The following is an 18,341-nucleotide window of genomic DNA, read 5'->3' on the forward strand; positions in this document are numbered from 1 at the left end:
CCTGGGATCATGGCGAAAATTGATCAGGATGAAGGATGCCCCCTGGTGTTCACTTGCACCAAGCTTTATTTACAGAAATGTCATGTATAAGGTCCAGATGATTGAAATCCACTTAGCTGCTGGATGTTGTTTGTATTATTTGTCTAGTTGATAGTGTATTGATGACATTTATATATTAAGGTGGAAAAGTGTATAATTGTATATACATTTTTGGCTTATTTATATTATTGCTTAAAAATGTTATTCATAAATTACCAAATATACTCAGCACAAAAAGTAAGGAAATGTGTGTTTGGTAGATTATTTCTTTGTTGTAACAATGCTTCTTGGCAATAAATCTTATACCATTGGAAAGCCTGTTTTCTTCCCTTTCATTATTCATTACGTGATAGTGAAAGACTTTACAATCTTTCCACCATACACTCTTCTGTGTCATAAAAAAGGCTCGCAAAACTATTATACACCTATAATAAACCTACTAAATGTACAATAAATATACAAGACAAAAGCTAAACATATAATAGACACACATATACAGTATATATATATATATGTATTCATGAATACAAAAGTGTTGGGTCTTTTTGATCATGGCTGTGAACTGGAAGGGCCCTTTGGTCTGAGCCCCATGGCGCTGTCCTTCCTCCCGTCCTTCCTTCCCGGCAAGGTTCATGAATACAAGAGTGTTGGGTCTTTTTGATCATGGCTTTGAACTGGAGGATGTAAATTGGAGCGGCCCATTTGGTCTGAGCCCCATTTGCCCTGTGAGGACAAATGCACCTCGCACTTCCCGGTGACAGGAACACCTCACACCCTTTCCACCCTACACTCTTCTATGACATAAAAACGGATCTCAAACCAGTTTAAAGTGTTTAATCAAGGTTATGTTGATACAAAAGTATAAATAAGAATTATCAGTACAAAATGCAGTATTGCAAGGATTAGAAACTGACCCACAAACTTTGGTATAAACATATAAAAGATATAAAACATATAAACATATAAAATCTGAAACATATTGAACATATAAAACATATATAAAATATAAAACATAAACATATATAAAATATAAAACATATAACACATACTAATATGTTTATTCTAATGCATCATCAACCACTCTTTTGAAATGCTCAAAACTTTCGTACACCACACCTTCAAAACCCGAGGTGGTGGCCTTTCTGGTTGAAGGGCAGAATGTAAAGATTTTCTGCTTGCTTCCAGAAACCTTATCTTTTGAGGGTGTATATCTTTTACGCTTCCCCCCACAATTGGGTACCTGGCACGCCCCGCATGGCCTCAAGGATCTGTGAGGCTTGGCTGGTTTGGACACAGGCACAGGTGGCGGTGCAGCTGGCATAAAGCCAGCAATGCCCTGACTGCAGGATGTCCCTGGCAGCATCATGGATGGAGCCCGCGGCTGTGCCGGGACCACCAGCAGTACTGGTGCAGCACACACACGAGGCGGGATGTACGTGGCAGGCTTGGGCTGGATGGGCTTGTTCCCCTGCTCTGATGGTGTCTTCATTTCTAGCCTGCAATAACATGCGGGGAGTGACAGGATGGTGAAAGCATTCAACTATGTAAATATTTGGTTAAGTATACCTGTGAAAGAATGTGCTTACCTTTGTTTTGCCCCACGCCTTTCCCCAGCCAGGTGATCCAGGTTCTGGTACTGCACCTGAGCTCAAGCTGGAACCGGTAAGGTTGTCGGCAGAGTAGGTGCCACTGGCATGGGGTCAAAAGACAGCACTCGCCTGTGTGCTATCACCTTGGGCACAACTGTCGCTTTAAAGTGAAACTTTTGCTGCAAATGCTGCAAATGCTACACTTCTCCATGTTTAAAGCAACACTAATCAGCATGGAGACCTGTGGAAAGAGGAATATAACGTTTTCAGTTAAACTTCTCCCTATCCAAAATCAGCAATTACATGTTGATAAACAACATGTAGGTAAATCTGTTCCAAACTCCACAGCGGACAAGTCACACCTCCAAAACACATATCTCAAACCTAAATATTGCTGTAAAGCTACCAGATTCCATAGATATCGATCTAAGTGAAAAGCTAGGCCATATTTAATGGCAAGAGGATGGCAAGAGGATCCATTCACAAGAACATGTCAAATCCGCATGTGTAAACAGTGGCGTTTTTCTGCCGGTTTCCACAGAATCATTCAACACAGCAAAAGTGACACCTAGCTGGCTAAATGCACCACCGAATTACCAACAGAAAGAGCTAAGAATGAAGAATATTGAAATTACCAGAGGGAAACGAGAGCGTCAAATGTGTGCAGTAGGCTATTGCTGGATTCGCCGGTTCAGCTTTTAACAGTCGCGTTAATCTGCCGGTTTTCATAGAATCATTCAACACAGCAAAAGTGACACATAGCTGGCTAAATGCACCACCGAATTACCAACAGAAAGAGCTAAGAATGAAGAATATTGAAATTACTAGAGGGAAACAAGAGCGTCAAATGTGTACAGTAGGCTATCGCTGGATTCGCCGGTTCAGCTGTTAACAGTCGAGTTAATCTGCCGGTTTTCATAGAATCATTCAACACAGCAAAAGTGACACCTAGCTGGCTAAATGCACCACCGAATTACCAACAGAAAGAGCTAAGAATGAAGAATATTGAAATTACTAGAGGGAAACAGAGTGTCAAATGTGTACAGTAGGCTATAGCTGGATTCGCCGGTTCAGCTGTTAACAGTCGCGTTAATCTGCCGGTTTTCATAGAATCATTCAACACAGCAAAAGTGACACCTAGCTGGCTAAATGCACCACCGAATTACCTACAAAAAGAGCCAAGAATGAAAAAGATTGAACTTACCTGAGAGAAACGGGAGCATTAAATGTATATTATCAATCCATTTGGCAGCTATCGGCCGCCATCTTGTTTCAAAATGCAGACGACCCAAGTGTGACGTCACACACAAACGTGAGCCTGATCGCTCAATGATTGGTCTGTTGAGCGCTCAGCTCTGCTCAGCATTGCTCAACCATTGGCTGATCGCTGCTCAGCTTTGCTCAGCTCTGCTCAACCATTGGTCGCTAGTAGGGACTTGGCAGTTCGACCGCCTGGGAATACCCGGTGCCGTAAGCTTTTACTTTTTTTGTTACAATTAACCGGAAATATGAACTCACATTAGGAAACATATCTTTAGATATTTTCTGTCTGGTGCAAAAGGCTTTTTATTCTGGTGTATCACCACCAGAGGGCAGTGCTCCCTCTTCAATCGAGACAGGACTTTTAAAAAGTCAGGGCCAGAATACAAACTAATTGGACTCGTTTGTTGCCTGTCATGTATTTTAGAGTAACTGTGGGAGCTTAAGCATAATACTAAAGTTACTGTTTGGTGCTTTAACTCCCGGGAATGACCTGGCTGATAAACTGTGTGGATAAGATACATTACATTTAGCTGACGTGTTGATCCAAAGAGACTGACAATAATACGTGCAATAAACCGTGAAGAAACAAACTCAAAAGCAAAAATCCTGCAGGTACACTTCCTATCTATAAACCCAAACACATTAAGTGCTACTGCATTAGCTTCCCCTAAAGCCAAATCCTTTGTAAGTGCTACAGACAAAAGATGCAGTCGAACAGCTGAGTTTTCAGATACCATTTGTGGTGGTGTTTAAAATGAGAAATCGGTAGGCTTGTTATCAGGTGCAGCATAATACCATCCATTTACTGTCTCTTGTTGTGCATGATAAAGTACAGTCTATATCCATCAATATTCAGTTCATCTCCCGAGCAAACAATCTTTGCTGTACTCACACACTCGCGCTACGCTGGTCAAAATCCATGCTCTTCCGGGGTCAGACACACCCAATCCTGTTAGACTTTACACCTCATACACCTGAGCCCTATAGGTAATAAGACAGCGACACCCTATGGCACACACAGTGAATAACACACAGTTTAAACCCAACATGACCTTGGATTACATTAGTTTACAGTAGTTATTGAAGTAGTTGTTTTATTTTTGAAAGTTTTGGCACCTGCTGTTTATGTATGTATTGGACAGAGGTGTTTGTGGGATTACTGCACCAAAGCTGACCAGAGGTTTGACCAGGGAAAGACACAAGGAGGCCACAGGAAAGGAAAAAGAGCAATAGATAAACCGCTGTCATTGTACTGTTGGTATTTTGATTATTGGATTAAGGACTTTCTTACCTGGACTTTGGATGTTTTTGCCTGCGTAAGATTTCCTGGTTTCGCATTTTCAAGTTTGAATACAATTTCAGTTTGAATCCCTTATAATTTTGCTACAAGTAGTACTTACAGGTCTTCAAAATAAGTTTATGTTGAATTAATGAACCTCCAGTCAATGTTTTCCTCATTGGTGTGTTTAAAATATATCTGTGATTTTGTTAACTTAAACACCATAGCATTTCCGAACCACATACAGCAGTACTGAGTACCCTTACTGGTGTTTAACCATGTATAAATAGCCTGTGTGTCTCCTGAAATTTCGTTTACGGCCATACCACCCTGAACACGCCCGATCTCGTCCGATCTCGGAAGCTAAGCAGGGTCGGGCCGGGTCAGTACTTGGATGGGAGACCGCCTGGGAATACCCGGTGCCGTAAGCTTTTACTTTTTTTGTTACAATTAACCGGAAATATGAACTCACATTAGGAAACATATCTTTAGATATTTTCTGTCTGGTGCAAAAGGCTTTTTATTCTCGTGTATCACCACCAGAGGGCAGTGCTCCCTCTTCAATCGAGACAGGACTTTTAAAAAGTCAGGGCCAGAATACAAACTAATTGTCTCTAATTGAACTCGTTTTTTGCCTGTCATGTATTTTAGAGTAACTGTGGGAGCTTAAGCATAATACTAAAGTTACTGTTTGGTGCTTTAACTCCCGGGAATGACCTGGCTGATAAACTGTGTGGATAAGATACATTACATTTAGCTGACGTGTTGATCCAAAGAGACTGACAATAATACGTGCAATAAACCGTGAAGAAACAAACTCAAAAGCAAAAATCCTGCAGGTACACTTCCTATCTATAAACCCAAACACATTAAGTGCTACTGCATTAGCTTCCCCTAAAGCCAAATCCTTTGTAAGTGCTACAGACAAAAGATGCAGTCGAACAGCTGAGTTTTCAGATACCATTTGTGGTGGTGTTTAAAATGAGAAATCGGTAGGCTTGTTATCAGGTGCAGCATAATACCATCCATTTACTGTCTCTTGTTGCGCATGATAAAGTACAGTCTATATCCATCAATATTCAGTTCATCTCCCGAGCAAACAATCTTTGCTGTACTCACACACTCGCGCTACGCTGGTCAAAATCCATGCTCTTCCGGGGTCAGACACACCCAATCCTGTTAGACTTTACACCTCATACACCTGAGCCCTATAGGTAATAAGACAGCGACACCCTATGGCACACACAGTGAATAACACACAGTTTAAACCCAACATGACCTTGGATTACAATAGTTTACAGTAGTTATTGAAGTAGTTGTTTTATTTTTGAAAGTTTTGGCACCTGCTGTTTATGTATGTATTGGAGACAGGTGTTTGTGGGATTACTGCACCAAAGCTGACAAAAGGTTTGACCAGGGAAAGACACAAGGAGGCCACAGGAAAGGAAAAAGAGCAATAGATAAACCGCTGTCATTGTACTGTTGGTGTTTTGATTATTGGATTAAGGACTTTCTTACCTGGACTTTGGATGTTTTTGCCTGCGTAAGATTTCCTGGTTTCGCATTTTCAAGTTTGAATACAATTTCAGTTTGAATCCCTTATAATTTTGCTACAAGTAGTACTTACAGGTCTTCAAAATAAGTTTATGTTGAATTAATGAACCTCCAGTCAATGTTTTCCTCATTGGTGTGTTTAAAATATATCTGTGATTTTGTTAACTTAAACACCATAGCATTTCCGAACCACATACAGCAGTACTGAGTACCCTTACTGGTGTTTAACCATGTATAAATAGCCTGTGTGTCTCCTGAAATTTCGTTTACGGCCATACCACCCTGAACACGCCCGATCTCGTCCGATCTCGGAAGCTAAGCAGGGTCGGGCCGGGTCAGTACTTGGATGGGAGACCGCCTGGGAATACCCGGTGCCGTAAGCTTTTACTTTTTTTGTTACAATTAACCGGAAATATGAACTCACATTAGGAAACATATCTTTAGATATTTTCTGTCTGGTGCAAAAGGCTTTTTATTCTCGTGTATCACCACCAGAGGGCAGTGCTCCCTCTTCAATCGAGACAGGACTTTTAAAAAGTCAGGGCCAGAATACAAACTAATTGTCTCTAATTGAACTCGTTTTTTGCCTGTCATGTATTTTAGAGTAACTGTGGGAGCTTAAGCATAATACTAAAGTTACTGTTTGGTGCTTTAACTCCCGGGAATGACCTGGCTGATAAACTGTGTGGATAAGATACATTACATTTAGCTGACGTGTTGATCCAAAGAGACTGACAATAATACGTGCAATAAACCGTGAAGAAACAAACTCAAAAGCAAAAATCCTGCAGGTACACTTCCTATCTATAAACCCAAACACATTAAGTGCTACTGCATTAGCTTCCCCTAAAGCCAAATCCTTTGTAAGTGCTACAGACAAAAGATGCAGTCGAACAGCTGAGTTTTCAGATACCATTTGTGGTGGTGTTTAAAATGAGAAATCGGTAGGCTTGTTATCAGGTGCAGCATAATACCATCCATTTACTGTCTCTTGTTGCGCATGATAAAGTACAGTCTATATCCATCAATATTCAGTTCATCTCCCGAGCAAACAATCTTTGCTGTACTCACACACTCGCGCTACGCTGGTCAAAATCCATGCTCTTCCGGGGTCAGACACACCCAATCCTGTTAGACTTTACACCTCATACACCTGAGCCCTATAGGTAATAAGACAGCGACACCCTATGGCACACACAGTGAATAACACACAGTTTAAACCCAACATGACCTTGGATTACATTAGTTTACAGTAGTTATTGAAGTAGTTGTTTTATTTTTGAAAGTTTTGGCACCTGCTGTTTATGTATGTATTGGACAGAGGTGTTTGTGGGATTACTGCACCAAAGCTGACAAGAGGTTTGACCAGGGAAAGACACAAGGAGGCCACAGGAAAGGAAAAAGAGCAATAGATAAACCGCTGTCATTGTACTGTTGGTGTTTTGATTATTGGATTAAGGACTTTCTTACCTGGACTTTGGATGTTTTTGCCTGCGTAAGATTTCCTGGTTTCGCATTTTCAAGTTTGAATACAATTTCAGTTTGAATCCCTTATAATTTTGCTACAAGTAGTACTTACAGGTCTTCAAAATAAGTTTATGTTGAATTAATGAACCTCCAGTCAATGTTTTCCTCATTGGTGTGTTTAAAATATATCTGTGATTTTGTTAACTTAAACACCATAGCATTTCCGAACCACATACAGCAGTACTGAGTACCCTTACTGGTGTTTAACCATGTATAAATAGCCTGTGTGTCTCCTGAAATTTCGTTTACGGCCATACCACCCTGAACACGCCCGATCTCGTCCGATCTCGGAAGCTAAGCAGGGTCGGGCCGGGTCAGTACTTGGATGGGAGACCGCCTGGGAATACCCGGTGCCGTAAGCTTTTACTTTTTTTACAGGCCTATAGTTCGTGGTGAAGAATGAACATCCAGTCAACGTTTTGCTATATTTGTGATCCAAAAGAAATGAGTAAAGATCCATAACTGTTGCTTTTTGTCTTTCTTGGGAATTCTTTGATTAAAATAAAACATTAGATTTATTCCAGCCATATTCTAAAAGCCTGAGATTCATTTCTGGTGTTTCACCATCTATAAAGAGCCTGTGTGTCTCCTGAAATTTCGTTTACGGCCATACCACCCTGAACACGCCCGATCTCGTCCGATCTCGGAAGCTAAGCAGGGTCGGGCCGGGTCAGTACTTGGATGGGAGACCGCCTGGGAATACCCGGTGCCGTAAGCTTTTACTTTTTTTGTTACAATTAACCAGAAATATGAACTCACATTAGGAAACATATCTTTAGATATTTTCTGTCTGGTGCAAAAGGCTTTTTATTCTCGTGTATCACCACCAGAGGGCAGTGCTCCCTCTTCAATGGAGACAGGACTTTTAAAAAGTCAGGGCCAGAATACAAACTAATTGTCTCTAATTGAACTCGTTTGTTGCCTGTCATGTATTTTAGAGTAACTGTGGGAGCTTAAGCATAATACTAAAGTTACTGTTTGGTGCTTTAACTCCCGGGAATGACCTGGCTGATAAACTGTGTGGATAAGATACATTACATTTAGCTGACGTGTTGATCCAAAGAGACTGACAATAATACGTGCAATAAACCGTGAAGAAACAAACTCAAAAGCAAAAATCCTGCAGGTACACTTCCTATCTATAAACCCAAACACATTAAGTGCTACTGCATTAGCTTCCCCTAAAGCCAAATCCTTTGTAAGTGCTACAGACAAAAGATGCAGTCGAACAGCTGAGTTTTCAGATACCATTTGTGGTGGTGTTTAAAATGAGAAATCGGTAGGCTTGTTATCAGGTGCAGCATAATACCATCCATTTACTGTCTCTTGTTGCGCATGATAAAGTACAGTCTATATCCATCAATATTCAGTTCATCTCCCGAGCAAACAATCTTTGCTGTACTCACACACTCGCGCTACGCTGGTCAAAATCCATGCTCTTCCGGGGTCAGACACACCCAATCCTGTTAGACTTTACACCTCATACACCTGAGCCCTATAGGTAATAAGACAGCGACACCCTATGGCACACACAGTGAATAACACACAGTTTAAACCCAACATGACCTTGGATTACAATAGTTTACAGTAGTTATTGAAGTAGTTGTTTTATTTTTGAAAGTTTTGGCACCTGCTGTTTATGTATGTATTGGAGACAGGTGTTTGTGGGATTACTGCACCAAAGCTGACAAAGGTTTGACCAGGGAAAGACACAAGGAGGCCACAGGAAAGGAAAAAGAGCAATAGATAAACCGCTGTCATTGTACTGTTGGTGTTTTGATTATTGGATTAAGGACTTTCTTACCTGGACTTTGGATGTTTTTGCCAGCGTAAGATTTCTAGTTTCACATTTTTGTTAACTTAAACACCATAGAATTTCCTAACCACATACAGCAGTACTGAGTACCCTTACTAGTGTTTTACCATGTATAAAGAGCCTGTGTGTCTCCTGAAATTTCGTTTACGGCCATACCACCCTGAACACGCCCGATCTCGTCCGATCTCGGAAGCTAAGCAGGGTCGGGCCGGGTCAGTACTTGGATGGGAGACCGCCTGGGAATACCCGGTGCCGTAAGCTTTTACTTTTTTTGGTTTACAATTAACCAGAAATATGAACTCACATTAGGAAACATATCTTTAGATATTTTCTGTCTGGTGCAAAAGGCATTTTATTCTCGTGTATCACCACCAGAGGGCAGTGCTCCCTCTTCAATGGAGACAGGACTTTTAAAAAGTCGGGGCCAGAATACAAACTCTCATTGGACTCGTTTGTTGCCTGTCATGTAATTTAGTGTAACTGTGGGAGCTTAAGCCCAATATTAAAGTTACTGTTTGGTGCTTTAACTCCCGGGAATGACCTGGCTGATATACTGTGTGGATAATGTAACCGGTGTACTAATGTATCAGGTATATATTTCACCAATAATCCTTTTCTGTTCATGTTTAGTTGTTTTTACCTTTTTGTATTCATTTCTTTTTCATTTTGAAATTATATGACACACAGTGAATAACACACAGTTGTGACAGTTAAACCAAACAGGCCTTTCCTTAAAATGTCTCTTACAGTAATTGTTGAAGTTAATTGAAGTAGTTGTTTATGCTTTTGTTTTGAAAGCAGTTTTTGGCACCTTGTGATGACGTATATATTGGAGACAGGTGTTTTTGGGATTAATGCACCCAAATGTACACTTTCTTTTTTTTACCAGGGAAAGACACAAGGAGGCCACAGGAAAGGAAAAAGAGCAATTGATAAACCGCTGTCATTGTACTGTTGGTGTTTTGATTATTGGATTAAGGACTTTCTTACCTGGACTTTGGATGTTTTTGCCTGCGTAATATTTTCTAGTTTTGCTAATCTTAATTTTGCTATTAGTACTTACATTAGCTCAAAATAAAGTGCATGTTGAAGAATGAACATCCAGTCAATGCTTTTCCTCACGGGTGTGTTTTAATTATATCTTGGATATAATGGATTGGATCCCCAGGCGCTGCCCATAGCTGCCCACTGCTCCTAGTAATAGGATGGGTTAAATGCAGAGGACCAATTTCACTGTGTGTGCTCTGCTGTGTGCATGTATGTGACTAATAAAAAGGGTTTCATCCTCCGATTCTAAATATGAAGGTCCAGAAAAATGCCTGGATCTTTTGGGGATTTGGTGTTTCTATCTTGTTATTTGCATTTTTATTTCAACATTTATATATTTACGCAGGAATGTATTAATGTATGTGCAGTATGTTTCTCAGCATTTATTTATTCTTTAATTATTTGTTCCTTCCCGTATTGATTTATTCCTGTAGTCATTAAATGGCCTCAAATAATGTTTTTTTCGAATAATAACTAATCGTGTTTGCTGCTCTCAGAACGGCATAATACAACATACGAACTAAAGTAATCAGGTAGAAATTCACACGAGACATGGAGAGGTTTAACAATCAAAACACAGCACTGACGCAAAAAAGGTTTGTCAGAAGTGGGATTTGAACCCACGCCTCCATTCGGAGACCAGAATACCCATTACAATGGAAGGTTGTACCTTGAGTCTGGCGCCTTAGACCACTCGGCCATCCTGACAACTATGTATTTCCGTTGAAGAAAATACTAAAGTATTTACACTTTGACAGTTAGGTACCCTATATCGATGGGTGTTTAACTTTCATCCAATTCGACTTGCGAAATATTTGAATAAGCGCTACTTAAAACCGTTAAACTAGAAGAAACCCTGCCGTGGTTTCGTCATGTATCCGGGTTGTTGACAGCAGTCCGCTATACACTGTGTAATAGTACACGTATATGTCCACCAGGGGCGCTAACACATGGCGGACGGAAAGGTACATGACTATTTACTAAATGAATAAATACATAAATGCATAAATAAATGTATGATTAAATACGGGAATTATTTAATAAATAAAATAATAAATGATTCAAATGTGTAAGTAAATAAATGTGGAATTTAATACAGAAATAAATGCTGTATTTATTTCTTAAGTGTATGACCTCATACTTCCTTAGCAAACAAACACAGAAATAAATAAATGTAAGTGAACATAAATGTAGAAATACATTAAATATATATAATAATGTGTTTTATTTTATTTTCAACTTTTATTAATTCATTTATACATTCATTGACTTGATTTCCATATTCATGCATTTATTTATTCTTGTATAACAATTACCATATTTATTTATTGTTTTTTCAAAAAAAATCCTGTATTTATTTCCACATATATTTATTCTTTCATATATTTATTTTCCACATTTATTTATTCTTATATTTATTTATTCCTGTATTTATTTCCAGATTTATTTATTCTTTCATGTATTTATTCCTGTATTTATTACGACATTTATTTATTCTTTCATTTTTGTATTCCTGTATTTATTTATATATTTATTTCCGTATTTATTCATTCATTCATTTATTTATACTTATATATATAGTAATACGCATATATGTCCACCAGGGGCGCTACAAAGGTTATTCAAGATGCACTTCCTGTTATTAATCACGTGACTCCCCGCCCATCTCTTACTACATAACACCCATGCTACATAAGCCCCACTTTATGAACCACTTACATTGGACTCTGCCCAAAGACTGCACTCCCTTTTCACTGAACTCCTTTTAAACACAATCTGAGCCACGAGTGTGTTCAAAAATCATGTCGTTTTACAGGAACGCCGTCTGGTTTGTGAAAGGACTCCAGGAGTATACAAAGTGAGTGGGGATTATCACTTGTTTTGCTATTTAAAAAGTCAAATACATTGTGGTTTTTCATGATTCTTGCAAAATGTACTCCTTCCTATGTTAAACCATGCATATTTCCTTGAGCGTGAAGACATGAAGACACCGTACGGTTGTATAGTGTGTTAAAGTTACTGTTTAACTAGCAGTATTTACACAATATCGGTATGTAACAAAGTATACTTACTCAAGTACTATTTTGACATGACTGCTCTACTCCAATTTTGCTTCTTTATACTGCTTCTACAATACATTACAGAGGCAAACATCGTGCCTTTTATTCCATTAAAATATATTAAAAGTCATTGTCAACACCGATTACCCCACTGAAAATGTGCTTTACAATTTCCCAGGGTTCAAGTGATGTCTTTATATGGCTGGTTGTATCTGACCAATTCCAAACCCAAAGATTTAATATGTGAATGTTGATTATTTTCACTGGTTGACTTGTTGTTCCAGCTCTATCCAAATATCCTTTACCTTATTTTAAAGATATTCACTAATGGAAATAGCTGACCTGAGTTTTCATACCTCCTCTACAGTATTACACAGAACATGTGGCGTTGTTGTTGTCAATGTGTGTTTCAATGTATTCTTTGAAACAGGAGTGGCTACGAAGCTGCAGCTAAGCATTTTGTCCCTGCAGACCTGGATGTGAACCTGAGTGGGAGGTCCTTCATGATCACAGGAGCTAACAGTGGGATAGGTAAAGCCACTGCGCAGGAAATAGCCAGCAGAGGTGAGTGTTTCAATAGCTCCGGCCTCCAACAGGACTGTGTCTGACATGTTTTTGGTGTAGGAACCAGGAAGCCCACACTGGTCCTCTGTCACGACTGTACGACCAAAAACTTTGCGAGGCAACTTCCAGCTATCAGTAATTCAGTAAAAGAGTAATTGTGTTATTATCCTAGTATTGAGACAATGAAATGAAGTTAGCGTCCAACCACAAGTGCAAATAAAGTAGTGTTTTATATAGTATCATATAAGCACATATATCTGACAGACATGAAAAACGTATATGCATTATGGACAGTATATATGGGTATAAACACTATGAACAGTATTCTAGAAATAGAATGCACTATAGAGGTAGTATAAACATAGACAGCTTAATATAAATTATAGACAGAATTAATACAAATACATTATAGACTCAAAAAATGGCGGAATAGGCAGTTTTCAGCTTTTCAAAAATTACATTTAAAGTCAAAACTAGAGAAATGATTGGCAGATTAAATAATGATGAAAATACTTGCAGATCTGATCTGAACAGCTGTTCGTTATAAACCTCTCTTACCTGGCTTTAAATCAGAGCATCATGGCTTTTATACTATATTCATCTTTTGCATTCTTTATTGTTTTTATGTTTAGTTTTAATTCATTGTCACCTGATCTGTACGTCCCTGTTTTTGCAATAATCACACTGAAAGGGGCTGGAAGTGTCTGCTGGTTTGTCCACTGATTTTTATTTCTGAGTCTGCAGGAGGAACAATTCACATGGTTTGTCGAAACAAGGGGCGAGCAGAAGCGGCCAAAGAGGAAATTGTGGAACAGAGTAAAAATCAGGTGAGGAATCTGTCTCACCAAAAGCAGGATAGAAGATGAAGATGCTTCCTATCCAAATCCAGTGATAAGTAAAACACACTCTTCTTTTATTCCCAGAACGTTCACGTCCACATTGTTGACATGTCCAGCGCCAGACAGGTTTGGGAGTTTGCCCAGAACTTCTCACAGAGCAACACGGTGCATGTTCTGGTAGGTTCTGGTATCCTGTAGATCAGTGTTTACCTGTAAAACAACACACACTCTGGTTTATAATGTCATCTTTTGTTGGGTTTACTAGATCAACAACGCCGGCTGTATGGTGAACCAGAGAGAGTTAACTGAGGAGGGTTTGGAGAAGAACTTCGGTACAAATACCCTTGGTAAATAAAGTGAAACTGTTTTTAAGTACTAGTTGATTTACAAAAATATTTTGTATTTAACAAAATCACTTCCTAGTAATGGTTGTCTTTACAGAAGTCTTACACACACTTGCAGTTACATTTAAAAACAACGATTTGGCAAGTGAAAACTGAATGATAAAATACAAATTGTTAACGTGCATTTGCTACCTAAGAGTTTCCAATGATTACATTTGGAAATAGCAGATGTTGTAGAGAAGTGTTACTAAAAATGTCTTATTTTATTTTTCAGGTACCTACATCCTCACCGCAGCGCTGTTACCTGCGCTCAAGAAGGTGGAAGACCCGAGAGTGGTGGGTTGAATTTGAACTTTACACAAAACCCTTGTGTCGTGTAAAATATGCGTAGTAAAATATTTGCAATCTATCAGAATTTAAAGACCTCGTGTACTTTTAGGTTACCGTGTCGTCGGGCGGGATGCTCACACAGAAGCTGAACGTGGACGACCTGCAGTTTGAGAAGGGGACGTTTGACGGCACCATGGCCTACGCGCAGAACAAAGTGAAGGAGATGGATTGAAGTTAAAGCACGATATGACTGTGGCGTGTTTTGTGTTTGCTGAAGTGTTTTTGTGTTGACACTTTGACAGAGACAGCAGGTGATTCTGACAGACAGATGGGCGTCTCAGCACAAAGAGATCCACTTCTCCTGCATGCACCCGGGCTGGGCCGACACACCAGGTACACTAAGGACAGAATATAAAATTATAATACAGGAAGTGGTTTCCTTCTTAGAGACATGGAGACAAATCTTCAGATTGTCTGTGCAGTGGAGGTTTTCTTGCAGCCAAAAGTGACACAAGAAATACAAGAAATACAACCGAAGCTGTTGAAGACCTCTTTAGTGGACTGAAATGTTACAATGAACTGAAAACACACTGAACTTGTTAAACTGTTTCTCTGTAGCTGTCCAGACGTCCATGCCTTCGTTCCACGCTAAGATGCAGTCCAAACTGAGGACGGAGGCGATGGGCGCCGACACCGCCGTGTGGCTCGCTGTGTCTGCAGCCGCCGCCAAGCAGCCGAGTGGACTCTTCTTCCAGGGTCAGAAACTAAAACCTGTTCAGTCTTTCTACAACTTTGTAAAACATGTTTTTCTGCAATCACATCTTATGATTAGATGATAGAGGCTCCCCCCTCTTAGTGGAATCAGCTGTGTTTTTGTGTTCAACTCTATGCATTTTAATGCTGAACTGAAATGATTTCTGAAGTTTAAATGCAATCGGCAAGCAAAAAAAACAAGCCTTACTTCAATAAACTAACTACATGACTTCACCTCCCCACTGCTGAGCTAAAGGGGGCTAATGTTTAGCGTGAGGACGTTTAGTAGTCTCATTTAGACACTTGTCAGCAACTGCTGTCCTTAAAGACACCTATAAGCGTCAAATTTCAAACCTGAGGTGATGTCGTAGAACAAAAGGTGAACATATCTTCAGCTTATGTTGGAACAGACCTCATTTACAACTCTGTTGCTCTAGGTAACATTTCAGCCTTTGTATTTGTGTTTTTAAAGAAATGACAAGGCACTCAAGGGGTGGTATTACAATAAAACATGAGAGCACATCGGCACAGAAACAAGGCTTAGTTCTATCCTGATTTGTGCAATCAACTCTCTGAATATCAGCTTCATGATTAATGCATTTGTCTGATGTATTTCCATAATTTGTGTTCCAGATCGTAAAGCAGTGGCGACCCACCTCCCTCTGGCCTCCTCTCGGTCCTCCCCGCAGGAGGAGGAGAAGCTGCAGGCGGCTCTGGAGGAGTTCGCCCTCAAGTTCAAACCTTAATATCTCTGTAAACGCACTTATTAAACCAAGCACTCCTCAATCATCACCAATGTTTACATAATGGCTTTTTTAATGTACAGGACGTTTATTTTTTACTCTTTTTAATGATGGTTGAAGAACAAAACAGCTCAAAAGCCAAGTACAGTGTTGTTGGGAGTTTAATCAACTAAATCAAACTAGAAGGAAAATGTACATCTTTAAACACACTAAATATAACATGCTTTATACTGCATTCATCAAGTCGACTGGGAGATATTTATCAAGCAGGAATATAATAATGCTAAATGTTATTTGTAAATTAAATATATTTAAACTCTTCCTCTCGTTTCCATCCATGTGTGTCATGTCTTCAAAACATGTGATATGATGCCTAATAAGGTCTTTAATGATTTACTACCTTTAGTCATGTTGAGTGTTATAATAAAGGCTGGCACTGACTAAACATTGGGATTAGGTATTGTTCAAAAACAAAGACAACAAATGCTCTCTCATTTGTCGAGTAGGTGCACTTGCTCTTTTAATTAGTCATTTACACATACATGGTTACATTAACGGACACAGAAACACACAACATGTATCTTTCCTGCAACAGAAAAATGAACCACTGGCCTTGGATGAATTCATTTTGACTGCAACAGAAGTTTAGATATTCTTCATCGTAAGACTTCATGCAGTCTGGGTTTTATCAAATCATCCATTTAAATCATACACTTTACATCAACACAGGGATTTACTTAACAAGCTTTTGTGTTTCAGTATTTTTTGGGGTATTGTTTACGACTATTCCAGGCAGCAACAGCTTAACAGTTTTAGTGGATAGTAACAATGATGTAGTTGGAAACCAACAGCTTCTGGCAAAAACTTGTAACTGTACATCATGCATTTATAACAGGTCTGCAATCAAAAAATGAAATCTACAGGATTTTTAGGAGCTGAAACCTCAGAAAAACACTGGTATGGTCATTTGAAGTTCCTTTACCCACAGGTCCAGTGAGTAAAGTCTTCATATGTCTCTCCTGTTGTGTCATGCTTATTTTCAGGTTGATTTTTGTATTTAGTGTCTCTACTGTGACATGTTTGGATGCTTTAATGTTCAAAAGCTCTTTATTTAGCTCATACTGCCCTCTTTTCACCCCCAGTCTGCTCTGATTGGTTAGCTTACCGGCTTTTCTGTGATTGGTCAACCACTTAGAGTGTTGGAGCGCTACCCAATAGAAGTGCGAGGGATTTTAGCCTTTGCAGACCATTTACATGCACACAACAAGACACTACAGGAAAGGGATAACCACCAAAAGCATAATAGGGCCCCTTTAAACGTAACCTTATTTGTAATGTCAATATCAAACATCTTTGGGAGATATTCAGCGGGGTTCAAACATGATTATGATTCATCAGAGTTACCATGTGACGGTTAAAGCACAAACTTGATAATCACAAAGAAATCACATCTTCTTCAGAGCAGCCATTTGTGACATTTTTGATTCCAGTGCATTGACATAAAGTCAGTATAGTGACAGTAATGATAAGAACAAAATCAAACGTTCATTAACATCCTTTCAGTCCTGATACATGAATGAAAGTGATGCCACTCATTAGCTCGATGATATGTGTCAGAAACATTTAGACCAACAAGTAGAATAATAAATAATCTCATAAAACACACAAGCAGTCTGGTGGTTAATGCACGGTTACAAAGCTTCACCGGTGCACTCTGCACTTCAGTGGACGCACGCAAACACTGTGTGCTGACAGTATCGTGACGAGGGTCTACAATATAAAAATCAATGTCTACTGTAATGTCCAAACCTCAGCTGTAAAAGAAAGAAAAGTAAAAGACTCCATTTTTATACTTTTCCCAATATTTTAGTGATATTTCTTTAGTATTTTGCAAACTTTATAATCACTACTAGAATTTGAAATTAAGTTCTGTGGATCTGACCAATGTTTTGCTCCAGGAAAATGTTTGAAAGTTAGCATTATATCAACTTTTTTCAACATCAGCAGCTTTTAGGTGAGAGATTATTTGGTTGCACATGAAATTGATTTGTTTGGGACACAGTGAGACTTGGGTTAGCCTAAATGAGAGTTTGTAAACAGACCTTTTGATAAAGTTTTGCTGTTTTTACTTCGATTCATAAAGACTTTCCTGTGTTTAGATTCTTCACTCACTGTGGAAGCATGTGAGAAAAAGTTTTCTTCAATAATTCAGGAGAACACGAGTGAGTTGATCTACAAAATGATCATTTTTGCGGGGAAATATTCCTTTAAGGGCTGCAGGATGGCAAGTAAACACTACAGGGCTTTTTATACATCTGCTGTTTATGTTTTCAGGTTTTTTATTTAACATGATTAATATTTAATGCTCATTTCCGCTACGTGTCACCATGTGTCCTCTGTCCTTCATGACTGGTCTCTTGGTGACTTTGAGGATGGAATAAAGGGGTCACAGCTGGATTTGAAGTGATTAGAAAGCAAAAAATTGACAAATCCTTCCTGAAGGTCGTGCATGTTGTGTAGAAGTGATCAAACAGCTTCCTCTTACAGCCTGCTAACAGTGAATGAGTGAGTTTAAGGGTATGAGCTGTCTAACT

General features: G+C 39.2%; 2 protein-coding genes, 1 long non-coding RNA gene and 6 other non-coding genes across 9 annotated transcripts in view; 6 read left to right on the plus strand and 3 right to left on the minus strand.

The window, feature by feature from the left end:
* Positions 1–858: 858 nt before the first annotated feature.
* LOC134866966 (uncharacterized) lies at positions 859–4,462 on the minus strand. Its single transcript, XR_010166100.1, has 2 exons — positions 1,626–4,462; positions 859–1,535 (listed from the first exon to the last, which is right to left on the minus strand). It is a non-coding gene; the product is annotated as an uncharacterized LOC134866966 (long non-coding RNA).
* Positions 4,463–4,482: 20 nt separating this feature from the next.
* Positions 4,483–4,601, plus strand: LOC134867893 (5S ribosomal RNA). Its single transcript, XR_010166200.1, has one exon. It is a non-coding gene; the product is annotated as a 5S ribosomal RNA (ribosomal RNA).
* A 1,387-nt stretch (positions 4,602–5,988) lies between these two features.
* Positions 5,989–6,107, plus strand: LOC134867894 (5S ribosomal RNA). The gene has a single exon (XR_010166201.1). It is a non-coding gene; the product is annotated as a 5S ribosomal RNA (ribosomal RNA).
* Positions 6,108–7,494: 1,387 nt separating this feature from the next.
* Positions 7,495–7,613, plus strand: LOC134867895 (5S ribosomal RNA). The gene has a single exon (XR_010166202.1). It is a non-coding gene; the product is annotated as a 5S ribosomal RNA (ribosomal RNA).
* Positions 7,614–7,850: 237 nt separating this feature from the next.
* Positions 7,851–7,969, plus strand: LOC134867896 (5S ribosomal RNA). The gene has a single exon (XR_010166203.1). It is a non-coding gene; the product is annotated as a 5S ribosomal RNA (ribosomal RNA).
* Positions 7,970–9,209: 1,240 nt separating this feature from the next.
* On the plus strand, positions 9,210–9,328 carry LOC134867897 (5S ribosomal RNA). The gene has a single exon (XR_010166204.1). It is a non-coding gene; the product is annotated as a 5S ribosomal RNA (ribosomal RNA).
* A 1,385-nt stretch (positions 9,329–10,713) lies between these two features.
* Positions 10,714–10,822, minus strand: trnal-caa (transfer RNA leucine (anticodon CAA)). Its single transcript has 2 exons — positions 10,785–10,822; positions 10,714–10,759 (listed from the first exon to the last, which is right to left on the minus strand). It is a non-coding gene; the product is annotated as a tRNA-Leu (tRNA).
* A 931-nt stretch (positions 10,823–11,753) lies between these two features.
* dhrs12 (dehydrogenase/reductase (SDR family) member 12) lies at positions 11,754–16,068 on the plus strand. Its single transcript, XM_063887505.1, has 10 exons — positions 11,754–11,972; positions 12,605–12,738; positions 13,483–13,565; positions 13,662–13,754; positions 13,843–13,924; positions 14,196–14,257; positions 14,361–14,465; positions 14,554–14,644; positions 14,870–15,007; positions 15,638–16,068. Exons 1-10 carry the CDS (start codon positions 11,917–11,919, stop codon positions 15,748–15,750), a joined length of 957 nt encoding a protein of 318 aa, XP_063743575.1. The 5' UTR covers positions 11,754–11,916; the 3' UTR covers positions 15,751–16,068.
* A 168-nt stretch (positions 16,069–16,236) lies between these two features.
* Positions 16,237–18,341, minus strand: part of wdfy2 (WD repeat and FYVE domain containing 2) — a 13,467-nt gene continuing 11,362 nt past the window's right edge. Inside the window, exon 12 of the mRNA XM_063887504.1 lies at positions 16,237–18,341. This exon is cut by the window's right edge and continues 447 nt beyond it. The gene's annotated coding sequence lies outside the window, so the exon portion shown is untranslated.

This window comes from Eleginops maclovinus, chromosome 7, assembly GCF_036324505.1.
Source record: "Eleginops maclovinus isolate JMC-PN-2008 ecotype Puerto Natales chromosome 7, JC_Emac_rtc_rv5, whole genome shotgun sequence".
Lineage (NCBI taxonomy): Eukaryota > Metazoa > Chordata > Actinopteri > Perciformes > Eleginopidae > Eleginops > Eleginops maclovinus.